This window comes from Dryobates pubescens, chromosome 10 (assembly GCF_014839835.1).
Source record: "Dryobates pubescens isolate bDryPub1 chromosome 10, bDryPub1.pri, whole genome shotgun sequence".
Lineage (NCBI taxonomy): Eukaryota > Metazoa > Chordata > Aves > Piciformes > Picidae > Dryobates > Dryobates pubescens.
This window is the reverse complement of record NC_071621.1, coordinates 26,336,436-26,363,381: the sequence shown is the minus strand read 5'-3', so window position 1 is coordinate 26,363,381 and position 26,946 is coordinate 26,336,436. Positions and strand designations below refer to the sequence as shown.

The 26,946-nt window shown below is 43.0% G+C and overlaps 1 protein-coding gene across 2 annotated transcripts; it reads left to right on the top strand.

The window, feature by feature from the left end:
* Positions 1–386: 386 nt before the first annotated feature.
* On the top strand, positions 387–23,960 carry MPHOSPH8 (M-phase phosphoprotein 8). Of its 2 annotated transcripts, XM_054164652.1 has the most exons (14): positions 387–757; positions 6,394–6,549; positions 7,726–8,565; positions 10,909–11,011; positions 12,063–12,311; positions 12,773–12,898; positions 12,985–13,073; positions 14,609–14,749; positions 15,481–15,567; positions 18,127–18,281; positions 20,636–20,790; positions 21,683–21,810; positions 22,425–22,508; positions 23,265–23,960. In XM_054164652.1, the coding sequence occupies exons 1-14, from the start codon at positions 506–508 to the stop codon at positions 23,304–23,306; spliced, it is 2,607 nt and encodes an 868-aa protein (XP_054020627.1). In that variant the 5' UTR covers positions 387–505; the 3' UTR covers positions 23,307–23,960. The 2 variants fall into 2 exon arrangements, with proteins under 2 accessions (XP_054020627.1, XP_054020626.1); XM_054164651.1 differs by lacking the exon at positions 12,063–12,311 and having other exon boundaries at positions 389–757.
* Positions 23,961–26,946: the final 2,986 nt, after the last annotated feature.

Below are 26,946 nucleotides of genomic sequence, written 5' to 3'. Positions count from 1 at the left end.
CGGGGCCAGCAGTCATCCGCCGCTCACCCCTCGCCAGCCGCATCGGGGGTCCCGGCAGCTGGAGTGCCGAGATCCGTCGCCAGCTCTGACGGGCGACCGGAGCGGGATGGCACCAGGTTCCTCGTTCCCGCCACTCCACTCTAAAACTAGAATCGGGCTGGACTACAGTCCACCCTAGGAAGACCAGAGCCACAGCTTTCACAAGGCCAGGCAGGAGACAGTGGCCACCAGCGAGGGGCGGGACGGGGCGAAGCGAGGCCAGCCCGCCCTCCGGCCCCAGCTAGGGCCTCCTGCTCCCGCTGCTGCCGCCGCCGCCACCTCCGCCCATTGGCTGCCGCGGGCCGCCGCGCTGAAGGCACGAAAGCCTCCGGGCTCAGGGCCCCGCCCCTGTGCGTCACTGGCTGGCAGGATGCCGATTGGCTGCGGCCGCCACCTCGCTCCCTCCTAGCCCGGCGGTGGATGTCGCAGCCGCTTTTCACCGTTGTCGTTTGAAATTCGGCCCAAAATGGCGGCGGCGGCGGCCGGGAGCGGGTCTGAGGCGGCGGCGGCAGTAAGGCTGGAGGGGGCGGAGGAAGAGGAGGGGACGGCAGCCGCGGCGGAGGATGAGGAGGACGGGAAGGAAGACGGCAGCGGGACTGCCACGGTGGTAGGTGCAACGGCAACAGCCGGCACTGAGGCCGGCGGCGGCGAGAGCGAGGAAGAGGAAGAAGGGGACGTGTTCGAGGTGGAGAAGATCCTTGACGTGAAGACCGAGGGGGTGAGTGCTTGTCGCCGCCACCTATCAGCGTGGCGTTCCCGGTCGCTGCGCCAGGGCTGCGGCGTGGATCCCTGGGCGGCGTGGCGGCGGGAAGTCCTTCAGGGAGGCTGCTGCGCCCTGCAGCGGCGGGGCTGGCGGGTAGCCCGGCTGCTCCTGACAGGGGCTGACGACTGCTCTGGGGTCGGGTTTCGTCCCGCTCCCTGACGCGGTGCGCCTGAGCCGGGAGAGGTAGCTACCGAAGCGCTGGCAGCAGAGTGGGCCTGAGAGCGCTCGCCTCTCTTGTGCTTTTCCCTCACTTTCTGTGCAGGCCGGCACTACTCTGCCGGCAGAGTTTCCTGCACGATTCTCTTACACTTGGACGAGACCCACGCAAAAACAAGAGTTCGTTTGTAATTGTAATTTAAGATAATTTGTGCTTAATTTTGCAAGGAAGCCTTTTGTATCTCACAGCTTTAAATAAAGATACTCCAGATTTAATCTTTCTAGTTTTGTCCACGTTAAACTAGCCTTTTCCTGTTACGGATAATTGCAGAGGTGTTCTGACGTGAAATGTTTGGCGAAATGGGCAGGACTGAATATAGTGGAAAACGTGGAGATTTAGTGAGACTGTTTACTGGCTTATAAAATGTGTGAATACACTTATTCCAATTAAAATAACTAGTTACAGTGATCTTTTAATTGCTTAGCGAGAAATATGCCTTCTCTGAAAGCAGAAGCTGTTACAAAAATTGATAAGACCTCAAATACCAAAAATAATACATATTTTTATTATTATTTTTAGTTGATTCTGTGATAAATAGTTATTTTCGCTAATTTATGTATTATTTTAGTTGTCAGTTGGGTACATGATAGTATAGAATTTGGATAGCTTTCATGTAAAGCATAAGGGTTTTGAAACCCTTGGGTTGGAGAACCTTCAGACCAAGAATTTCTCTGATTTGTGATGCTGTCATGATAGGGCTGTATCTTGCCTGAAACACCTTGATGTCTTAGGAGGTAATACAGTGTTTATATATAGCTTTACCTGTATGAAGTATTGGTCAATGTAATGTCAGGCAGTCAGACTTGAAAAAGCAAGAGTACTCCCTTTTCCTCATTTTCCCTTCCCCTTCTCCCCCCAAAGGCGATAGAACTGAAAATCTGTGTACTGGCAGGGGAAAGAATTCCACAGACTTCTAAAGAATACCAGAGTATATTGAGTACCATCTCTAAAAAATGCAATTGGTATAAGCCAGTAAAAGGGTGTGTTACACCCACTCTTTCTATCAGCCTTCAAGCAGGGCATTCAGTGTCAGGTTCTGACCTGTTGTGGTGGTTTGGCCCTGCCCTGGAGGCCAGATGCCCACCAAAGCTGCTCTATCACTCCCCCCCTTAAATGGACAAGGGGAGAGGGGTAAAAACACAACAAAAGCCAGTAAAAGGATAGAAGCAATTTTAATAACAATAATGAGCAAAAAAAGCAAGAGTCCACATGGAAGCAAAAGCAGAGAGAGAGATGTTAGTCTCTACTTCCCATCAGCAAGATGATGGTTGGTCTCGGGAATCAGGGCTCTCTAAGCTTGGTGGTTACTTGGGAGGATAGCTGCCATGGACAAATCCCCCCACTATCTTCTTTCACTTTGTTCTTACATCTGAGCTGACCTCTTTGGCCAGTCTGGGTCAGCAGGCTCAGCCATGTCCCTTCCCAAGATCTTGCCCACTCCTCAATGTACTCTTGGGGCAGGGAAATGTTGAAAGGACACAGCCTGGATACTTACTCAACAGTAGCCAAAACACTGCTGTGTTATCAGCTGCTGCTGCAAAACACGGCACTAGAAAGATGCTGTGAGGAGAATTAACTCCAGCTCAGTCCAACCCTGTGTGCACTTGAGGTTTCCAGACTGTGTACTGAGTGCAGTTAGTTTTACTGTTTGCATGTGCCTAAGGCAGTGTGTGTTGGTTGTAGCTTTGCAGCATGGACTGCAGTTACATCAGGTCACCTTTCTGTTGCTCTTCAGTGGGGAGGCTATACTGCAGTGCTTCAGAAGCACAGCACAAGGTAGATACTTGCACCCACTCCTCACTTCTGAAATGACTGAAAAAGTTGAGTATTATGTTCAAGTGAGTGTGTGTGTGTGTATATATGTACACACACATACATATGAAACGGTTTCCAGCTTGCAAATTCCAAAATCAGCCACTGTTCAGCACAGCATAAGGCCAGTCAGTGTGTTCCTGTGTCACAGTTCAGAAGTGGGAGAGCTGCAGAGCATCACACAGAAGCCCTTTTCATTCACAGTTGGACTGAGGAGTTAAACCTGTTGATCAATGAAACATTAACATGTCCTACTTAAGAACGCAAGGAATAAAAGTTTGGATGTGTTTCCTTGCAGTGTATCTAGAAAGCCTTTATCGCTGTACTACAACTATACTAATACAAAAAGTTTCAATGCAAGTTGTTACATTCTCTCAACTCTGCTCTTTAATGACATGGCCCTACCCCTTTCTATAGGAGCTGGTTCTAGCCCACCACTAGTTTTCTTAGAAGCTACAGCAGTATAAAAATACTTTGAAATGTTCTGTTACTACATAGTGATACAGAAGAAAGAAATAATGTAAGGCTGTGTACATACCATGTACATGATCAATCATGTACCATGATCAATCTGATCTTCACTTAAGCCGTGCTTTGTTTTTATCTTCACATACTGGATATAGAGTCATTCAGCAGCCAAATTGTTTCACATTTGCATTAGGCTTTATTTTATCCAGCTTTCTTGATTAATTAAAACCAGGGCTTCTAACTCATTTTGTATCTGAGTTACAAGGATCCAAGGGTAACTCTGCAGCTATAGCTCAAGTCCTGCATCTGAAATGGCGTAATCTGGTACCACCAGGCAGGTGAGAGCCAGTTGGCTAAGAAGCAGCTCTGTGAGAAGGGAGCTGGGAGTCCCCACAGACAAGCAAATTGAACATGAGTCAGCAGTGCTTGCAGCAAAGGCAAACAGCATCCGAGAGTGGAGCCAGCAGATCAAGGGACATGGTTTTTCCTTTCTTCTCAGCAACACTGAAATGTGTTAGAAATACTGTCAAGTTCTGAGCTCCCCGTGACAGGAGAGACATGGACATACTGGAGTGAAAGGTTATGAAAATGTGTAGGGTGCTGGAGGATCAGAGGCTGAGAGAGCTGAGTTTGTTCTGCTATAAGAAAAGAAGCAAGGTTGATCCCAGCATTTGGGTCTACTTAATGGAAGGATGTAAAGACGAGAGTCAGATCCTTCTCAGGCGCACAGCGAAAGGATAAGAGATGCAGTGGACACAAGCTGAAACACAGGGAACTCTGATCTAGTTGGCCCTGCTTTTGCAGGGCATTTTATTAGTTCTGGAGATCCCTTATAACCTAAATTATTCAGTGACTTTAATAAGAAAGCTACTAGTTTCTTTCATGAGTAACCCCGTTAGAAGAAAGTGAGAGGGACAAGTGAACATTAACTTGCAAACCAATTCCTATAGCAAGAGTGTATGGTTAAGCTGAATTGTAAGAGAAGTACTACGCTTATGTATCTGAATGTGGGCTATTTATTTATATGCCTGTGCAGTGAAATACAGAAGATTAAGTTGAAGTTTAAGGCTGAAGTTTAATGGCATGCATGTACCCTTGGTCAAAGGCTAATAGTGCTCAGACAAAAACATAAACTTAGGGATATAAATACATTTAATACTGTCCAGTGACAGTTATTTTGAGGCTTTCCTTCTCCAGGCTTGCTTAGCAGCGCAGGATCTTTCAGAGCATTATCAATCTACTTTTGAAGGAAAGCAATACTATTGTTTTGCCTCTTCAAAGGTGCTTTCCTTAGTACATTTGCTAGTATTTGTTCAGGAATGTCCTTAAATTTGGTGCTAGCTTTCATCAAACATCTATTTAAAGAAATGCAGGTTTAATTAATAAAGGTGACCCTGAGGGTGAGCACATTGTTTTCAAAGGACATGTTTGTGCTTTTCAGTTAAACTCGGTGCTGGAGGTCCTGAGTTGCTACTTGTGGCTGTATCAGCAACATGCTCAGTCCAGGCTTATAAGCCTCCCTGAGGCAAGAAAGAGAGTTCATCTTGAGAAACAAAAATTCAAAGTACTTCTTTAGGGGAAAGACAAGAGGTGATATGGTGGAAAGCACTTCTTTATTCTTTCTTTCTTTTTTTTTTTTTTTTAATAATTAATAGTGTTAGAACTCATTCTAATCTAGTGAAAGAACAAAAGAGATGAAGGGGTGCAATTTCATCCTCCAGGGAAGCTAAATACTGTTGAAACACTTGGTCTGGGACTTTTGTAAGTAACCCTTCACCAAAATCTTTGTAACTAACTCTGCTGAGTTGCACAGGTTCAGATTTTTGTCTAGATTTAACCTGCTCTTCTCGGTGTTTGTTGTGTTCCTAATGCAGTGCTACAGGCTGGGGTCAGAGTGGCTGGAGAGCGGACAGGCACAGAGGGACCGGGGGGTACTGGTTGATAGTAGGCTGAACATGAGCCTGCAGTGTGCCCAGGCATCCAAGAGGGCCAATGGCATCCTGGCCTGCATCAGGAACAGTGTGGCCAGCAGGAGCAGGGAGGTCATTCTGCCCCTGTACTCAGCACTGGTTAGGCCACACCTTGAGGACTGTGTCCAGTTCTGGGCCCCTCAGTTTAGGAAGGATGTTGACTTGCTGGAACATGTCCAGAGAAGGGCAACAAAGCTGGGGAGGGTTTTGGAACACAAGCCCTATGAGGGCTGAGGGAGCTGGGATTGCTTAGCCTGGAGAAGAGGAGGCTCAGGGGAGACCTTCTTGCTGTCTACAACTACCTGAGGGGAGGTTGTAGACAGGTGGAGGTTGGTCTCTTCTCCCAAGCAACCAGCACCAGAACAAGAGGGCACAGTCTCAAGCTGCACCAGGGGAGGTTTAGGCTGGCAGTTAGGAAGAAGTTCTACACAGAGAGAGTGATTGCCCATTGGAATGGGCTGCCCAGGGAGGTGGTGGAGTCACCATCACTGGAGGTGTTCAGGAGGAGACTTGATAGGGTGCTTGGTTGTATGGTTTAGTTGGTTAGGTGGTGTTGGATGATAGGTTGGGCACAATGATCTTGAAGGTCTCTTCCAACCTGGTCTGGTCTATTCTATTCTAATTGAAATTATTAAGAGACATTGATTACAAATCTAACAAGTTATAAATGTCAGTATAAAACTGTATGAATGGTGTTAATGCATTATAAATCTGAAGGTTATCAACTTCAGCAAAGAGGAGCAATTCAAGCTTTAATTTTTAATAAAATAAATATTAAAACTTCCCTTTAAGTCAGCTTTGTAACTGTCAGGAAAATCTATTTCAGTATAGTGGTTTGGAATTCATGATTTGTACATTGTAGCTGTGGTTTTGAATGTATTTTAGATATCAGAAATATTTTTGATACACCCACTCCAGCTGCTGGAACATTTTACAACCTGCTTAGGTAAGTATGTGATGCAGATGGAAATAATTCTGGGAGTTCTTATGTCAACATTAAGTTGAACTATTGTATTCACTCCTATGTACACAAAACGATCTATCTACTGAGATCCTCAAGAATTGAGTAGATGACACAGTACTGTGCTGTATTGTATTAAATGTTGGGGTTTATTTTCTTACAGGGTAAAATTCTCTACAAAGTACGGTGGAAAGGATATACCTCTGATGATGATACCTGGGAACCAGAGGTTCATTTGGAAGACTGCAAAGAAGTGCTGCTTGAATTCAGGAATAAAATTGTGGACAATAAGCCCAAAGCAGTTAAAAAGGAGATACAGGTATGTTTTACCTTCCAGTATTTTATACTGAAGTTTTATTCCCTATCTAGGCTCTGGTTTTAGTGGGACTATATAAATGATGCATGGTCATTTTAGTTTGCTTTTTATAGAATCAATAAGGTTGGAAAAGACCTCAAAGATCATCAAGTCCAACCTGTCACCCCAACACCTCATGACTACTAAACCCTGGCACCAAGTGCCACGTCCAATCCCCTCTTGAGCACCTCCAGGGACGGTGACTCCACCACCTCCCTGGGCAGCACATTCCAATGGCTAACAACTCTCTCTGTGAAGAACTTTCTCCTCACCTTCAGCTTAAACTTCCCCTGGCACAGCTTGAGACTGTGTCCTTTTGTTCTGGTGCTGGTTGCCTGGGAGAAGAGACCAACCCCCTCCTCCCTTCAGGTAGCTGCAGACAGCAATAAGGTCTCCCCTGAGCCTCCTCTTCTCCAGTCTAAACAATCCCAGCTCCCTCAGCCTCTCCTCATAGGGCTTGTGCTCAAGGCCTCTCACAAGCCTCGTTGCCCTTCTGTGGACACGTTCAAGAGTCTGACAACATAAACAACCCCCTTTGTCTACCCACATGCCTGTTGCCTTGTCGCTGAAGCTGGGTACTGCTCAGTTCACCCTCCTGCTTTGTGTAGCAGATTGAGTTTTTGCATGTCAGCTGTTAAATTTAATAAGAATACAGAAAAATTAATTGCAAGAAGGCAGAGTGTGGCTGCTTGCTTGCTTGCTTGGTTTTTTTCTGCTCAGTCAGTCTGGAAGGGAAGCATAAGAATTTTTAATTGGGGTTGTGTTTTTTTTAACTGTTACCTTGCTCCTGCAAAACCTTCAGGTAAATTTTACAAAATCAGGTTAATTGATTTTTTTTTTTCCCACAAAAAATAGCTCATATTTAGTTCTGGAATCTGGATGTTGGCTGTCTGATTGGTTCACTTGTCTGTGTATCTGTTCTCATCTGAGCAGTTAGTACTCTGATTAGGTAGGTGAGCTAGAACTGTGTTTACAGATGTTACAATATGACAAGGAACAATGTTAACAGTGTTAAAAAGATTGAAGTGTTCCAAGATGCACTTCCCCCCAGCACCATCACTACTGTTTCTGTATAGTTAGCACCTAAGTGATATGGTTTAATGGGGAAAGAAATATTTTCTTTTTTTCCCTACCTTTTAGAAACTGTCTCTAAATGATGATATATTTGAAGCAGAATCTGACAGTGACTGGCAAAGCGAAACAAAAGATGGTGTTTCACCAAAGAAGAAGAAAAAGAAGTCAAAAGATGGAGAGGATGGAAATCCAGATGATCTGAAGAAGAAGCAGCCCAAGTCTGCAAAACTCAAAGAAAAACCAACAGAATGTGAAAATTCCCCAGACACTTCCGTTTTGGATTCAAAACCCAAAAAAAGGACTTCGGAAAGCAAGGAGGATTCAAAGGACCCAAAGAAGCAAAGGAAGGAGGATACTAAAGAAGTCAGGAAAAAGAAAGGAGAACTTAAAGATGTAAAAGCAAAATCTAGAGAAGATTCTAAAGAAAACAAAAAATCACGAAAGGAGAAGCACGGATATGGTCAGTGTGACTCAGAATTGAGTACCCCAGATGATGGAATTTTGCGAGGAACTGAGAATGAAAATTCAGACTTAAATTCAGAAAATAAAGATGAGAAGCCAAATGAAGAGAGGCTGGAACAACAAATCGCTGAAATAGATTCCATTGCTGATGGACATCTTGATGGATCAGCAAGTAATGAAGATGATAGCATGGATATTAAGGTTAAAAGAAAAAAGAAAAAAATTCCCAAAGCTGAAGATTATAAAGAGGAAGAAAGAAAAGTGGAAACTCAGGATGCCCACTTAGAGAAGAAAAGCGTGCACAGAAAGCAAAAAGGGCAAGAAAAAGTAAAAATAATACCAGTGGAGTTGGAGAAAGTTTCACCTGCTCCTTCACCGGTGCACAAGGGGTTGAAATCGAGTGCTGATGAACGAGGGCGCAAGTCCACTGATTCAGCCGGAGAGGTAAGCAGTGTTTAAGGCAGTGGGGTGGGAACTGAGGATTAAATCAGACATTTTTGAGGTTCAGATATCTCAGAAGGATACTGTTCATGATGACAAAATCAACAAAATAGAAAAGTAATGAGCTGGATTAAGCTAAAGAAAGGCTAACTGCATAATGTAGAAGATAGAATGAAAAATGTCTGGATTCTGAGCACTATAAAGGAGGGAACACTTCAGGGGAGAACGGTGTCTTTCAGTGGGAGAGTATGCATTTCTACTCTACGTGTACTTCATTAGGATGAAATTTACTGTTTCTCTAAAACAAGCTGCTGTTTTTAGGTTTATTCCTCCCCACCTTCAACAGTTGCCTCAGTTTGACTTCTTTTTACTTGAGTAGCAAGACGTTTAGTCTTGAGCAACTATCCACACAAGCCTGTGCAATGAAGTGTGCTTTTGAGTTAAAGCTCACGCTTGATCCTTCTCAAAAGCCAGGCACTCCATTAGCACCTATCTGAGAACTGGAAGGCTGAAATTGCTTTTAAACACAAGTCTCCCAGAGAATTGTGCAGTTGACTTGTCTAAATGCCTTGTTCTCTTGGCATGGTTTCATATTAATTACAATTACTGTACCTGTTGTAAGAAATGAGCTGGGCAAATACTGGAACATTTTACTTTTTTTCTTACTAATGTTTGAAGAAAAGCCAGGTGGTAAAGGAAAAAAAAGGGGGGAAATAGTATTTTTGGAATGTTTCTGAGAAAATAATTTTTTTCAGCTGCTTCAAACTATTTCAACAGCAGTTTGCAGTTCATTTGCAGTTTATAAAACTTCACCTGCTCAGACAAACCTCTTTCTGATTTGCAGCAGGATTGCAGACAAAACACCTTGATACTTACTGGGTTATGTGCCTCTTCTTCTGAGACCATACTTAAACATAAGAAAGTTAATTTTTGAGGTAGAGAATTTCGTGGTGTAATCTGAGCAGACTTACACAAAATAGTGTTTTTGCAGGAGTGTAGTGGTGAAAGCTCTCGTCAACAAGATAAAGGAATTACTACGGGCCTTCTATTACTCTTGCAGTTCAAGGCTATAGCACTCATAAGAAGAGGGACATCAGTGATGACAATCAGATAAATTGTTGGAATTCTCTTTTATTTACCAGTAGTTTAAAAATCCTGTCACCCCAAACAGGAAGACATAGTAGGTGAAAGTTCATTTGATTACGGCTCTTCAGCCAGTGCTCTCAGTAAGTTGGCTGTGTGCCTTTCTCATGGTTGTGCTCCATGGAAGGTCATGCTTCAAGGTATTGAGAAAGGATGGAAGGCATTATCCTCTGTTTTTTAGTCTAGGAGATTTAAACAATGTTTTCTGTAACTAGTTAATTATTCTCCAGAGCAGCTGTTGACTTAATATATTGAGAGTGGTTTTGGCAGAGAGTTCTGGAAGTGTCTGTGTCTTCACTAAACTGTTGGCCCAAGCAGATGATTCTTTTCAAATAAAATCATTGCCTGTTCCAGGTACCTGTCTTTCCTTACATAGCTCTGATTACAGAGCACTCTTGCATCAATTTGTAACACACTATTCTCTGGAGTCAGTTTGCGTGCTGAACCATTGTTTCATTTTGATTTACCTTCAAGTATAAATGTGCAGTGTATGTTGTGACTCTGATCAGTATTGGAAATCACTGGATTACTGATTTTTAGCAGCCTCTCTAGGAAGCAAGTATGTGGTATCCCTTTAGTAAGTTAGAGGTTTCCCCCAAAACACTGGGCATCTGCAGGGGTTTACAGCTGTCTGTGCTACTTGTTAATTACAACACTGATCAAAAAAAGCTGAGGTTTTGTCGAGGCGGTGATGAAACAATTGAATGTCTCAGCTCTGCTAATACCTTGTGATACACCAAATCTATTTTAATTTAAACATTTTCCTATGTCAAAGAAATGGTAGCTTTAAATGATGTACTCAGTCTGCAGTGCTTGTGGAGATGTTTTCTGGGGCAGTTTTTCAGAAAGCCATTGCTCTTCCACATACCAGGTTAATGTTGGGGGCTGATACAAAGCCACGCCAAGGAGCCTTGTCCCACCTACTCTGCAGTTTGGAATTTGCTGGCTGAATGAAGAGAGGGGATTACAGGAGAAAGGCAGCCTTTGGTGGAGGCAGTTGAATGCTCTTTAGGTGAATTTGATTATATATCTACATCTACCATAAAATTTTCTGTGATACTGAATATTGCTAAGCCAAATCTTCTCGACAGATAGTGTGGGTTTGGGTGGATTTTGCTGGATTTGGTGTTGGAGTGGTGAAAGGAGTTCATTTCCCCTGTTTTTTCCCCCTCTCTATCACTTTGATTTGATCTTTGTTTACAGTGTCAGGAGAAAGAAATAAAGAAAATTGAAACAAAAGAAAAATATCAAAAAAGAGAGTCTGAAAAAGAAGAAAAGAGCAGAAAAGAACAAAATGCCCTAAAAAGTAAGTGAAAATCTGTTTAAAAGAGAGAAGGGGGAAAGATCATTCAGGATCTCTTCTTTCTGCAAGAGTGGATGCTGTGTGGTTTTGTAACCCATCAGAAACCAGAATTCCTGCTTTTATTATAGGAGGCAAGAGAGTATTTTGTTAATAGATGCTTTGTGAGAATGCTGTGTGTACTCATGTAGGGATTTCCATATTCTTCCATGCTTCATAAAGTGTTTAATACTGTCAGCTATGCCTGTGTCAGTGAGGAACTTGTCCAACTGTTGTCTGTTTCCAGAAGCAATCTGATGTTAGTATGAGCACACACTTCTTCTGTGTTTAAAAAGACTAGTAGAGGTTCCCATCAGACAAACTTCTTGCCCCTTGCTTTAGCCACTCTGTGTTATAGTATACAGCCCTTAAAATACCAGCAGAACTGGATGACTTGATACATGAAAAAAAAAGCTAGGTTGTATTTCTATTCTAAATAGTATAGTGGGGTATTAATATTACCACTTTTGATCTCAGGAAGTTTTATGTAGGATAAATTCCCTGGTAAAGGATACTCCAGTGCAGATGAACTGAGGAACACTAACTCCACATTTGACAATCATAAGTGGATACAGGAGGACCTATGATGCTTCAGATAGCTGGCACTAGAGAAATGTGTTTCACTGGAAGTAGCATAGATGCTCACAGTGCTTAAGGAAAGAAAGGAGTAACAGAGTGACAGCTGTTCCTTGAACAACATGTGTCCTTTGTCTGTCACAGGTGCTGAACTATATTTTCTAGGTAGTAATTTGTGTATAATTCCAAGCTGCATTTCTTGAAAAGATGATGGTACCATGTTGAAAGTAGTCAGAACCCAGACCTGCCAGCATAGCTGGAGGTGAACTAGCTCAATTTTTGCCTTACGTTGTTAAACTTGCTCCTACACTTCAGCAATGATTAACTTGCAGAAGAGGACAGACCTTTTCTAAATGGACTCTGGTCACTCTCTAAAACTTTCTTATGCAATAGTCTTTAGTGGCTCAAGTAGTCACTCGTGGTAACTGTCTTAATATTCTAGGCTTTAAGGATATCAAAAGTGCATTTCATTTGTTTAATGTAGCCTCAGAAGGAAAAAGTGACTATTCTGAGAATAACTGCCAAAGAGAAGAATCTTTGGTAGAACAAAAATTCATAGAAGAATTAAAATCAAAAGACAGCAAGGTGTGCAAAGAAAGAAGGAGCATAAGAGATGAAACAGACACATGGACTTACATTGCTGCAGAAGGTGATCCAGAAGTAGTGGATGTGTGTCAAATGGAGAACTCTGGTGAGCAGCAGAAAAATAAAAGCAGGGGAAGAGTTGTGCGCTGGCAGTTACTGTATTCTCCATTGCAGTTTTTGCATCTCTCAGTGCTCCAAATCATATCTGCAGGAGCCTGAAACGATGTTCCCTTTTGAAACTCCCTGATAACTTGTCAGTGTGTTTCCAGTGTTTCTGCTATTGTAGCAACAGAGTGCTGTGCATCACTTACCAATTCAGCCTAATTTAGTACAGCTAACAATCAGACAGTTTGTGTGAAGTGAAAGCAATTTATGTCTAACACAACCTTCATTGTTTGGAACCATTCCACAGCGACTTCCAGAGTCTGTTTGAATGAACAACAGTAGTACGTTAAGCTGCTGATCATTGAGGCAGTAGCAAGCAGTGAATGGCTTGGAAATTTATGAGTTATTTATTCTGTTTTTCAATATTTTTCTTTCCCTTACATGAAATCAAATCCACAATAGATGGCAAGCAACAAGTCTTGAGTTTGGGTATGGACATGCAGTTAGAATGGCTGACGCTAGAGGACTTTCAGAAGCATCTTGATGGAGAAGAGACGAATCATGTGTCGACAGAACCAATATCAAGTAGTGAGTAGCTGCTGGGAGGAAGAGGCATCTCTTAGCTGGCATTTCAAAGCAAAACATCCTATAAATGCATTGAATTTATTTTCTAGCTCTCTTGAGGGATGCTGTTAAAAGTGGAGATTACATGACAGTAAAGATGGCACTTTCTTCAAATGAGGATTATAATCTGGATCAAGAGGTAATTTTTTTCTGCAATAAAAATACTGGGGGGGGGGGTGAGGGAAGAGTACAGATTAGGATTATTTGAAAAGATTTCCCCTCTTGCTAGTAACAGATTTCTGTCTTACCTTGGGGAAAAAAGCACAGGGTGAGAAAAGAATTTGAGACTGCAGTATTTGTTACCTTTTGGGGTTTTTTTCCCAAAGAATCATAGAATCAACAAGGTTGGAAAAGACCTCAAAGATCATCAAGTCCAACCTGTCACCCAACACCTCATGACTAGACCACGGCACCAAGTGCCACGTCCAATCCCCTCTTGAATACCTCAGGGATGGTGACTCCACCACCTCCCTGGGCAGCGCATTCCAAGGGCTAACAACCAAAAATCTGATAGAAGCATGCCAGGAGCTGGATTTACAGATTTTTCTCAGTGGCTTTAACTGAATATTAAATTTAGAACTTTTACACTGTATAAGGAATGATGATACCTGTTGGAGCAAGAGGCTAAACTATGTATAACCTCTGTATATGCAAAAAAGCCCCACATTTTTTGCATTCTCTGTTTGACAGACTGGGACTGCTTCAGTCTGTGATTTTTTTTTTTGGATTTTCTGCCAGTTCTTCATTAGCTGTGTTCTTGCTTTCTTAGAAGGATTTATTTTACTGTTAAATAGTACTGTAGTTCCCTTTTTTGAGGATCAAGTCTCTGGCGTTGGTGTTTCCTCTTGCGCACTTAGTTGCATTATGTCGCATTGTGAGATCTGTACATTATGCCAAGACCTCATAGCATAGTCAAAAAAGTGATGGATGAACTAGTGAGGCAGCATCTGCTGGAAGGCCTACACAGCCATCCATCCACGGGCCAGGAGGTTCCTTCAGGGCATTGATGAGTGCAGCCTTGGCTGCAGTGACCACAAGATAGTGGAGTTCAGGATCTTGTGTGGTAGGAAGAAAGTATCAAGCAGAATTACAATGTTGGATTTCAGCAGGGCCAATTTTTGCCTTTTCAGGCAATTGCTAAGGGAAATCTCATGGGATAGGGTACTAGGAGGCAAAGGGGCCCAAGAGAGTTGGTGCCACGGTTTAGTTGATTAGATGGTGCTTGGTGATAGGTTGGACTTGATAATCTCGAAAGTCTTTTCCAACCTGGTTAATTCTGTTCTATTTTAGTTGAGTCCCTCAGGGGTCAGTACTGGGACCAGTGCTGTTCAATATATTCATCAACAACCTAGATGAGGGCACAGAGAGCACTGTCAGCAAGTTTGCTGATCACACCAAGCTGGGTGGAGTGGCTGACACACCAGAAGGTTGTGCTGCCATTCACTGAGACTTGGACAGGCTGAAAAGCTGGTTGAGGAGAAATTTAATGAAGTTCAACAAGGGCAAGTATAGAGGCTTGCACCTAGGAAAGAGCAACCCCATGCACCAGTATAGGCTGGGGACTGACCTGCTGGAGAGCAGTGAAGGGGGAAAGGACCTGCTCTGATTTATCCTGCAGTATTTTTCTAAGTTAATTTTTAAAGTTTTATTTAATGACAATGGTTCCTTCTTCAGGACTCCAGTGGAATGACTCTAGTAATGCTCGCTGCTGCTGGTGGGCATGATGATCTTCTCAGAGTCCTCATCAGGAAAGGAGCTAAAGTTAACGGTAGACAGAAAAATGGAACAACTGCATTGATACATGCAGCTGAAAAGGTAAAGGTTGGCTTGGTTATTGCTGTATTTGTGGCTCTTGGCTCTTATGTGTAAAAGTAGTACAGATTTTTATTTCACACACCCCCCTTGGATGATGCCTAAAAATGTACCTAGCAGGATATAACAGGGTGCTGTGGTCATGGTAGTGTAGATGAATTGTGATCCAAAACCCTGCCTCGAGAATACCATAAGGCTGCCTAGAGGGGAAGTGGAGGCAAAGGGTTCATCATGAAGAGCTTGTTACAATCTCTGGATCCAAACTTGGGAGATGTTGAGAGCAAATCTCTGAGGGGAGCTTACCGTTGGCGAGTTGGGAGATGGTGGCAAGCTCGAGACCAATTAGACCAGTCAGTTAGAGTACATATCATCTGTGTTCTCTTTTCTTCGAGCTGGTTGGTGGTTTTTTCCCATGGGAATGATAAATGGAGCTTGATCCCAGCTTGGTGATTAATGCAGGTGTACTGTTTTCCACCTGTGGTGTTCACTATTGCAAGATTTTGTGGGGGGGAATAAGAATTACGATGACTCCCCGATTGCCTGAGTCTGCATAGCTCCTTGTTGGCCACAGGAGAGAACAGTTTAGCTATGTCATATTCATGCTTTGGATGTTACTGTTGGATTTTTAAATGAATGTCACATTTTATTCTGGTTTTGTTTCAGAACATTTTCTGTTTACCTCTCTGGGTGTCTGTGGGTTTGTGTGTTGTGGTGGTTGTTTTGTTGTTTTCCAGAATTTTCTAACAACAGTAGCCATTCTGCTGGAAGCTGGAGCATATGTGAACATGCAGCAGAGCAGTGGTGAAACTGCTTTAATGAAGGTAAATTCAGTGTCTGCCCTGACTGGGGTTTAGTAGGAAAAGCTTTTTGAGAATTAATAAAACTTAAATATCTTTGTAGAGTTTGTTTAGGGAACCCAGACTATATTTGAAATACTAATGCTACTCTTAGTTATTCTAGGCAGTGTCTTAATCCTTTTTTTTAACATGCTGTTGTCTTTGTGATCTAAGCAATAAAGGGACCTACGGGTACTGGTTGATAGTAGGCTGAACACTAGCCAGCAGTGTGCCCAGGTGGCCAGGAAGGTCAGTGGCATCCTGGCCTGTATCAGGAACAGTGTGGCCAGCAGGAGCAGGGAGGTCATTCTGCCCCTGTACTCAGCACTGGTTAGGCTGCACCTTGAGGACTGTGTCCAGTTCTGGGCCCCTCAGTTCAGCAAAGATGTTGAGTTGCTGGAAGGTGTCCAGAGAAGGGCAACAAAGCTGGGGAGGGATTTGGAGCACAAGCCCTATGAGAGGCTGAGGGAGCTGGGGTTGCTTAGCCTGGAGAAGAGGAGGCTCAGAGGAGACCTTATTGCTCTCTACAACTACCTGAAGGGTGGTTGTAGCCAGGTAGGGGTTGGTCTCGTCCCCCAGGCAACTAGCACCAGAACAAGAGGACACGGTCTCAAACTGTGCCAAGGGAGGTTTAGGCTGGATGTTAGGAAGAAGTTCGTCACAGAAAGAGTGATTGCCCATTGGAATGGGCTGCCCAGGGAGGTGGTGGAGTCAACATCACTGGAGGTGTTCAGGAAGAGACTGATGAGGTGCTTGGTGGCATGGTTTAGTTGATTAGATAGTGTTGGATGATAGGTTGGACTCGATGATCTTGAAGGTCTCTTCCAACTTGGTTAATTCTATTCTATAAGCAGGTGCTATCAGCATATAGTGCTAAGTGTGGCTTATCATCCTCTTCCATTGTTTGGCTCGAATAGATGTGTTCTTAAAACTGAGATAACCTGGTTGTCAGCAGGAAGAGAAACATTTCAGAAAGCAGAATCTCCCACTTGGGTGCTGCTGTGATTGACTCTTGTAGTGTCTTTAAAGGCCACAAATAAAGCAGTCTCCCATCCTGCTACCTGTTCTACTCCCCCATCACAAAGGCAATTCCTATTATTTTTGGTTGTCATTGTAATGGGAAAATTACAAGATCTTTAAAACAGTCTGTGCTCTTCTTAGGTGGTGGTGGTTGTTATTTGTTTATATAAAAGAATTTCTCCCAAGTCCCCCTTCCTGATACACCTGCAGTATTTTTATGTAGATTGCTTAAGGTAATTTGTTTGGAGAAGTGGTTATGGATGTTTTGCTGTTCAAGCCAATGTTGTATTGTTTCTCTTCTGTCCTCTGCAAGGCTTAACAAGTACGGGGAATCCATGTTTCCTGCAAAGAAAATGATAACATGCTTGTGGTTTCCTCAGCCACTTCAGTCCAAAAATCTCTTCATAAGTTGGCTACCTGCACGAACCTCAGTTTTTGACCTTCATTGTTTTTAATGGTTTGATGCACAGCTGGACATACTTTCTAACTGGCAGCCTCCAGTAACATATTCTGGATATTTGGGTTGCTGTCCAGATAGAATTTCCAGCGACTCACATGTGTAGCCATGTGTAGATAAATGTATAAAGAAAGGTGTTTGTCAAGTCACTCTTACTTAGCCCTAGGAGTTGGATCATACTTCTTAGAAGATGAATTTATTGAAAAAAAGATATTCTGGCAGTTCATTCCTTCCCCAGAGGTGGGGTGTGATCCTTGTGGGGTTTTGTGTTGGGACAACAAAGTGGGTTTGTTTATGGGTTGAAAATTCAGAGCAGAGATAAATTTCAGAAGCTAACTTCTGAAAGGCCTCGTGAAGATAGAAGTTTTTATCTTCTGCCTTTCCCCACTTTGTCTGAATGGAGCATTTGAAAACAAGCAAGGAGAGCACATGCTTATATTCTTCAAATTAAAGCCTTCTTTAGACCTTCTGTGTCTTTGTCAAATGTTTAGTTGACATGCCCCAGAATTCTTGCTCTAGGTAATGTTGAACAGCCTTGGAAACCAAAGCAGTTTTCCACAGATTCATAGAATACCAGGTTGGAAGGGACCTCACGGCTCATACAGTCCAACCATTGTAAGACTATAGTTTAATTGAGATGGCCTAGCACCCTGTCAAGCTGGGCCTTGAAAGTGGCTAGTGTAGGGGAAAGCTGATAGCAGTGACTAACTTGCCTGAGTAACAACTGGGGACAAATTCTGTGAATTCACTGCAGGCTTAAAGGACCATTTGAACCAATATTGAGACAATTTAGTCATTATTAATTCTTCTGCAGAAACCTATTTACTCAGGTGAACAGTTGCAAGAAAGTTTTACAGTTAGTCAGCTCCAGCAGGTACTTTCACAGAACTTTTGGGTTTGGTTTTTCATGGTGTGTGTAGCCCAGCAAATACCTAAACCTGCTTTCTGAATTGTAGCTCATGTTGGATTTTATGTTCTGCAATTCTACTTATTCCAGCATTAGGCTCAGGAGCAATGGCAAATTACTCACTGTTGTCCCTCCTGCCATCTTCTCCCCTTCTGCACAGGCTTGTAAAAGAGGGAATTCTGATATAGTGCGGCTGATGATTGAGAGCGGAGCAGACTGTAACATTTTGTCCAAGCATCAGAACAGCGCCCTGCATTTTGCTAAGCAGTGTAACAATGTACTGGTGTACGAGCAGCTCAAGAGTCACTTGGAAACGTAAGTAAACTGCACTTTGGAGTTTGTTCTGGTGAAGTTTGCACGTCACCATTCGAGTTTTAAGTCAAGGGGAAAAGGGGGAGATGTCAGGAAAAAACAGCTCTGTTAGCAGCAGAAAGCTAATAAATGGTGTGAAATGAAAACTCTGCAAGCTAACTATTACCAGACTTGCATAAACACTGAGTAGAATGATGTGAAGGAGGAAAAGGGAGCTGCCAGAAGGGACCTCTAAAGATCATCCAGTCTGACCTCCCTGCAGTCAGCAGAGACATCCCCAAATGGACCAGGTTGCCCAGGGCCTCATTGAGCCCTGCCTTGAATATCTCAAGGGAAGAGGCCTCAACCACCTCCCTGGGCAACCTGTTCCAGTGTTCCACCACCCTCATAATAAAGAACTTCTTGAATCCCACTGCTCAAGCAAGGCCACCTAGAGCTGGTTGCTCAGGATCCTGTCCTGATAGTTTTTTAGTATCTCCAAGGATGGAGACCTCATAACCTCTCTGGGCAACCTGTGGCAGTGCTCAGTCACTCTCACATTAACAATGTGTTTCCTGACGTTGAGGGAACCTCCTGTTTGTGCCAATATCCCCATTTACAGTTGCTGGGCACCACAGAGAAGAGCCTGGCTTCATCCTCTTTGCCCCTTCATTTCAGATGTTTACTGATACATACATGTGGATGAGCTCTCTCTGAGCCTTCTCCAGGCTGAACAATCCTTCCTCTCTCAGCAAACAAAATCTGAGTCCATGATAGTGGACAATTGGAATTTGTGATCTTGGAGGTCTTTTCCAACCTTGATTCTGTGTCTGACTCTGAATGCTCTAAACCTTGGGGCAGATTGAAAGGTCAGAGTTTAAAACTGGAATGCAACAACAGAAGAAAAATAACTCTCAGCCATGAGGCAGGCACTGCAGGCCACCCTGTTAAATGATTTAGTGATAGGTTTGAAATGAGGAATATTTTTGCACAGAAAAACAGAATTACAGATCTCATTGCAGAATGCTGTGAAATGTATGGAATTCTACATGGATTAAGTAGATCTAAGGAGAAGTGTGATTTGGCTGCAGTCTAGTTTGGGATATCTCTCAATCAAATTGCTGAGAACTAGGGCAGTGTACCAAAAAAGGGCAGCTGTTCAGTTTCCCATATTTAATAGAGTTTTGTCTAGTGTTTGGAAACTTGGCTAGATAGGCTTCCAGGCTTGCTTTGGCATGGCAGTTGCTGTCATTTCTCAGCTAGCTTGGAGGGGAAGTGTGCTTTTAATAGTAGCTGAAAAAGCTATGAAGCTGAAAGAGTTCCTAAAGAGGGCCTTTGCCTTGCAAAAGCATTTAAAACCCATTTGTGTCAGAATAGTTTCCGAAGAGGATTACTTAGTAACCTGCTTGTTAAGGTGCCCAATACTGTTGGTTACTGTAGTCTCTTTCTGAAGGCTAGGCTGCTCACTCAACCCTCCTCCCCACTCCCCAGGAAAACAAATCCATCCAGCCAAAAAAACAAAAAGGCAGTTTGGCTATTTAATGGTAGTGCTGCTACTTTTTCACTTCATTATTATTAGACTTCAATTGGAAACTGCATTTTACAGTAGTATTGCCAGTAAAACTACATAGTGACTTTCTGATTTTTACATGGTACTTGTGGTCAGGTTGATAAATGAGCTGTGCTGGGGAAGTGGTTATCTTTCTACCTGAACCTGAAGGGAGGTTGTGGCCAGGTGGGGCTTGGTCTCTTCTCCCAGGCAACCAGCACCAGACCAAGAGGACACAGTCTCAAGCTGTGCCAGGGGAGGTTTAGACTGGATGCTAAGAACAAGCTCTTCACAGAAAGAGTGACTGGCCATTGGAATGGGCTGCCCAGGGAGGTGGTGGAGTCACCATCACTGGAGGTGTTTAGGAAGAGACTGGATGGGGTGCTCGATGCCATGGTTTAGTTGGTTAGTGTTGGATGATAGGTTGGACTTGATGATCTCAAAGGTCTTTTCCAAGCTGGTTAATTCCTTTCTGTTCAGACACTAGGTACACAGTGGTGTTCAGAGATGTATTTCTGCTGAAACAGCCTTCAGAATAGGTAGAAGAGGTGGATTTTTTTTCTTTTTAATCTGCTGCAATACATTTGTCTTAGCTTTTTATTTTTGTGGACCCAAGAGATTAATTTTACAAACAAATCACTGCTAAAATGTTTTATTAACAAAGTACTGGGAGCTGGGGTTCACCTGTGCTAGTGATGAAGACACTCACTCCGGAAAATCAGGAATCCCAAAAGGTGACCTGGAGTCCACTTCTTGCGTCAGCTCTCACTGTGTCTGGTAAAGTAATTTTACTGTGTGAAGCACAGGCCTAATGTGTTTGATCTTTTAGGCTCTCAAGAGTAGCAGAAGACACCATCAGGGATTACTTTGAAGCTCGTCTTGTCTTGCTGGAGCCAGTCTTTCCAATTGCCTGTCATCGCCTCTGTGAAGGGCCAGACTTTTCTACAGACTTCAACTATAACCCTCCGCAAAACGTGCCAGAAGGTAGGGGGCGTTGTATGGGGGTGGGTGCATTAAACTGCTGCTGAGGCATGTCTTAAAGAACCTGCTGTGCTGAAGTATTTCTGTGTGACTTACCAGAAACCAAAACCAAACAAAAGGCAAGCGTCCCTCGACTCTCTTTTGCCCACAGACCCTTTGAAAAAGCTAGGAATTAAATTCCCAAGGTAGCTGGGAGTTCTTCATTGTTTCAAGAATCCAGATACTCTGATGCTTGGTAGAGTTGAGACATTTTACTTCACCTCTTCTCAGGGAAGTATCTTCTGATACTCATTTTTCTTGAAATAATACATTACTATGACTGTGAAATGCTTCTTGCAATGAAAGTGTTTGCCTGCCTGCCTTCTGGTTGTTAAGTCTTGTATAAGTCTTCCAATTCTCCGTGACAGATATCCTTCATAGAATTAAGAGACTTTATCTAAGCTCATATATTCAAATGAGACAGCTGTGGGTATTGAAGTGTGTTGCTTATTGAATTTCAGTGCAGTTCATGAAGATCTGTAATTACCTGGGCCCAGCTGTCTTTACCAAGAGACAACCCAAACCACATTAAATTCCAGAACTCTATTTAAGCTAAATCTAAAGCTACAGAGGTGAAGCATAATGAGGGTTGTTACATCCGTTTTGCTTTCCTTTCTTACAGCTGTGTAAAATTGCTTCTGCTGCCAGAAAACCTTAACTTAGCAGCCAAGTCACTCGAGTTCTGTGCTGGGATCCACTGTTGTGGGAGATTGGATTGCTTTGATACACCCCTGGGACTTAAATACATTAAAATTCTATAGTGTATTTGAAACCGTTTACAAAGGGTCACTGCAAGCAGTTGTAAACAATGGCTCTCATTTCAAATTATGTGACTGAAGCTTGCCTTCCCTTCCAGGATCTGGGATTCTTCTCTTCATTTTCCATGCGAATTTCCATGGGAAAGATGTCATTGCTCGGCTCTGTGGACCATGCAGTGTACAAGCTGTGGTTTTAAACGACAAATTCCAGCTCCCTGTATTTTTGGTAAATCCCTTCATATACCTGATTGATAGACTCTCAAACTGCCCTCTGAAGTGCTTCTGGAGCAGTCTGGGATACCTTAGTACTTGGAGATGTCAGTATAGTGATGAGTCATCTTTTTTATCCTGACAGTTTCTTTAAATGAAACTTAACTCTGTCATATGGAGACAACTACAAATCTTGTCTAGCAGACTCCATAAAGGCAAGGATATAGTACTGGAATACTGGCTTCTAGATGTCCCTGCCTACACCAGGGGATTGTGCCAGATGACCGTGAGAGGTGCTCTCCAGTCTTACCTTTTCTATGACTCAGAACTGAAGGTTTGAGCAGGCAGGGCAGAATTCTGAATTTGTAGCTGTTTCTCCTCTAAAAATTCACCTGCCTCTCAAATTTTTGATCCAAGTTCCTAATATTTGCTTTAACAAGCTACCATATTTATTACTGATCTGTTAAATGCATCACTCTGCACAATTTTGAAGTGGTTGCACTAGCTGGGTTTATTTGCAGTATACACACCTTCAAAAAAAAATCCAGTGAGAATGTCTTGCTGTAGTCGTTTGCTTGCTTGCAGCCATGTCTTGCATTAACTTTGTCCATTTTCTTGTTTTCCTTTTAGGACAGTCACTTTATTTATTCCTTCAGCCCTACTGCAGGCCTTAACAAGCTTTTTATACGGTTGGCAGAAGCGCCTACTGCCAAGGTACAAAATGTTCTCACAATTACTAATTTGTTACAGGGTAACTCTTCTGTCATCTAAGGGCTTCTGGTCTTATATTGCAAATGTAAAACTAATCCCAGTTCCATCCTAGGACATTGACAATACTTAGGAACATGGCCAAGGGTATTAGTTTGGTCATAAATGTTATGCTGCAGCCAGAACAATTCATGCACGAGGGTACAGTAAGGTGCAGGGTACAGCCTACATATTTTCCCCATCTGCATTGTGAATTTAATGACTAGCAGACAATGGAGTCTCAGTTATTTTTGTGCATGCATATGTTTTTACTGGTGTGCCTAAGAGAGCTTTGAGGCATTTGCACAGAGGTGCAGTCTGCTTTTAAATAATTTTCCAGGCGGTTTGGGGCAGTAGTGCCATGCTGCAAGACGAACAACAGACCACATTGTGGTAGCACTGACTTTATCCTTGGAAGACACATTAGTAAATTTCGTAGATCTTCAGACTGAAAACGTGCTCTTCCATGTCCTATTGTGCTTGGTTTGTTTTTTAAGGGGAAAAAAATGAGGGGGTAGTCAGATGGACGTGTATGTGCCTAGTTCAGATTTAGGGCTAACTGGCTGAAACACCACTGACTGCAGCAGTGTTCTCACTACATTGACATGCCATTTGTATTTCAGTGGGGCTACTATAAACTGGTTTTGTGAATTCCCACAATGCCATTCACACAGCAGCTACACGTGAACAATCTTTATATGAAACCTGTGTTTGCTTTTACAGGTAAAGCTGCTAATAGGAGCATACAGAGTGCAGTTGCAATGACTTCACAGCAGCAAGTCTGTTGAGTGGACTGACACTGTTTTGGATATACTTCTGATCCCTCTGTTTAGAGACTGACAAAGCAGTTTGGAACTTTTCGGCACCACACTCTTAAGACAAAGTTCCCATCTCTCTGTCACTTGTTGGCAGTCATGTAGGGAGACGTGTGTTGGAGAGCAGTTGGATAGACTGCACTTGGCGGGACAGGGTTGTCAGCATTGTTTACTTTGTACAGATGTAGATGTAAGTATTTGTGCCAATACATATAATTTGTTTAACTTGTGGAGTCCAGACTGCATATTTCAGCTTTTCCACAATGTGGAATGGTGCATATAAGAACTATTTAAGGTAACTACATGAAATGTCTTTTTTAATAGAAAGATCTTTCCTGTTTGTAAACTAAAATTTTCTACTTACTTGTAACTGTAACATTTCTATGTAAAATGCAGAACTGTCATATTCTTGGAGCCATGGGCAGAAATGACACGTGGAAGTCACTGCATTAGATTTTATTTTGAATTGCTGAGGACTGGGTTCTGGTTTGGAATTGCTCCTGCTGATGTCTCCTCCTGAGAAAGCAGTTATGGGTAAAATGATTCCCTTTTAAACAGAGGTAGGTCTGCAGGTGTGAACAAAGACATCCAAATGGGCTCAGTTTCTGGGGGATTGCAGTCATTTTCCTACTTGACCAGTGCTTTTAAAGCTACTTCTGTGTTAGAGAAGCAACAGACATCGTAATTTTTGAATCCCTACTCAAGTGATACGGGAAAACAAAGGCAAGCTGAAAATAGCAAACCAGAAACCTTGCAAGTACCTTAAATGTGCAGGCAATGCTATTTGTAGGCAAGAAGCTAGATCGATTTCCACTGCTCTCAGCCTGAGAGCCAAGACCATTTACACTGTCCTTTCACTCAGAAGTTCAGTTCCTCAGTGCAAAGAGCTGCTATATTTTCTATTATTATTTAAATACCTATTGTATCAGAGGACAGCAGTTCTGCAGTAGTCCTGTGCTGTAAAACACAAATGTAATACTTCTGCACAAAGTACGGAATATTTTTCTGTGTAAATTAACCAATATCTTAACAAGTTGTTTTCTAAAGAAAAGGGAAAAAAAGAAACCCAGATTGTGCCTTTGCAGTTCTGGTTGCCACAGGTAGTTTACATGCCACTATGTGCCTATATTGTTAGCAGAACTACTGTGGATAAATTATTCATGTAGTGAGTGCTTACCATCAAAGCGGAGCAGATGAATTCCTTCTGAGAACTGTGACTTTAATACAAGAGTTCAGTTAACCAGTTTGTAACTTTAGCTCTTCATATGCCAAATGAGCAGAGAAGCACATTGTTGCAGTTTTGTGGAATGTCACATGGAGCTGTACAGAACTCCAACAGCAACATGCCCTACAAACACTCGTTTCTGTTTGGAGTTACAGTAGGTGCCTACCTTTTCACAAACAGTATTGATCAGATGTTGACATGTCTGGGTTCTGAACAGACTTGGTACCTCCAGCTCTCAAATATGTTGGATACCTCATTTTGCTATGTGAACCCCTGAAATGCATGAAAAGCACTGGCTGAGAGTCAGGTCTGTCACTGCCCGCACTTGGTACCTCATGTAGCTCTTTGGAATCACAGTGCATAATCCTGGGAGGTGAATAAGGAAAGGGGCATTCATGATTGTTTCCTTGTGTTGGAGTGACAGTTTCTGTGCGTGGCTACCCCTTCCTTGGTTCCTCCTGCATTGTGCACCTGACAGTATCAAGTGTATGTACCAAACTCCGCACAGCACATGTTGGTTTGGGCTGGTCAAGGTGGGGGCAAAAGGTTTTTGAGCAAATTTCCATAGAGTAGAGATGCTACTTAGAAGTTGTTGTACAGTCTAACAATGTCTAGTACTGCTCTAAGAGTTGACATAGCAAGTAGTTTGTCAAAAGACTGACTTGGGGTATTTGTTTTGTTTGGGGTTGTGTTGGGGTTTTTTCCTTTGAGACATCTGGCAGAGAAGGAAGAGCTCTCCAGGACATAAGAATAAAATTTAGGTTCATGCTTTTACGGGAAGGCTTTTGCAGCCATCTTTTCCTGTTAGTTGGTGATACAAATTCAAAATTCCTACTGAAGATGCATAAAAGGCATGTGAAAAGATGTTTGAAACTGGTTCTTGTCTGATTTTATGTGGCTTTTATCCAATTGCTAAGAAAAAGGCTTTGGTGGACAAAGGATGAAGAGAAAGTAGCTACAATAAAGAGGTTTTCTTTAGGCACTGTGGAGAAATACCTTTGCAGTACTTGCTCAGTTTCTTCTTGCAGCTACCTATCAACAAGGCTAAGCTGCACTTGCTCTAAACTGCACACCAACAACTGGTTCTGAAGCTTTGGATTCATTATCTTCTGCTATGTCAGCAGTACTTGAGTTCCTGGCTTCTTTCACAGATACCAGAGGTTGGTGGCTGATACAGCTGATGTTTATCACAGATCCTCTGTGCTGTTTGAACCCCTTTAAACAAAAAGTGGATTTTGATGAGTGCAGGGGAGAAAGCTCTTTGAATAGATGGAGACAGAGCCCTAAGTGCCACTGCAATCTTAGCCAGCCAGAGTTTTCAGTGCCAGAGGGCCATCCTAAAAAGCTCTGTCTGTACCTGCTACAGTTCTGTTCTCACCCTTTGCCTTACCATACAGTACCAGCTTCTTTCCAGTGCAAAGGTTTTTACCTTTTAAGTCTGTAAGAGCAGTGGCAGTCCAGTAGCACAGAGCTGAGCTTACATGATGCATTCCTCAAGTAGTGCTTTGTTTTGCTGGCGTTCCCCTCTGTAATGTGAAGCTCTTAATGGAATCTTGACCCTGAAGAATGCAAGAGACTCAGACCCACCGTATTTTTGGAAGGTGCAGGTGTAGCACAAGTACATACTGCAAGCCCATCACTGAATCTTAACACGAACATCCCTCAGTTTGTGTCCCACATAAATGGGGAAAATGCTGTTTGGGTTCTGAGCCTGTCTTAATGGGTTTGAGTAAAAGGCAAAGGGACCAAGAGGGAAAAATTACTACAAGCAGACAGGAGACAGCACAGACTGGAAATGGAAGCAGGACTGAGGCAGCAGGAAAAACTAAATTGAGGAAGAGACTTCTAAAAGTAAAATAAATCAATCTAAACCATCTCAAGTACAGCAGCTACAAAGGATCAGGGAGAAGCTGACACAGAAGACATGCAAGCATTTAAAATTTCCCTTACTTCCCTGCATCTATCAGCATTACTGTCTTAATACTGGAACACAAGTGAGTATCACCACAAACCACCCCCCAGAAGGTCCCTTGCATCCACCCTTCCCAAAACAAAAGGGTTACCAGAGTCTCGTGAAGTACAAGAGTACTGACTTGCACCGGTTTTATTAGTGGTATGATGCAACACTTCCAGTGAAAAATCAGACACGACTTCCTCACTACTCTGCCTGCCATGGTGCACCTGCCTCCACCTTCTCTACCCTCTTCTGTTGCATATTTTTATCAATGGCATAGACAGGGGGATTGAGAGCACCATCAGCAAGTTTGCAGATGACACCAAGCTGAGTGGTGGTGTCAACAGAGGATAGCATATCCAGAGGGACCTGCACAAGCTGGAGAGGTGGGCTCAGATGAACCTCATGGGG

Bases quoted from the DNA above. Each gene is read 5' to 3' on its own strand.
- MPHOSPH8 (XM_054164652.1), top strand. From the start codon at position 506: ATGGCGGCGGCGGCGGCCGGGAGCGGGTCTGAGGCGGCGGCGGCAGTA. The intron at 12,312-12,772 runs GTGAGCAGCAGA...AATCCACAATAG, and splicing joins GTGTCAAATGGAGAACTCTG to ATGGCAAGCAACAAGTCTTG. The intron at 20,791-21,682 runs GTAGGGGGCGTT...CTTCCCTTCCAG, and splicing joins TCCGCAAAACGTGCCAGAAG to GATCTGGGATTCTTCTCTTC.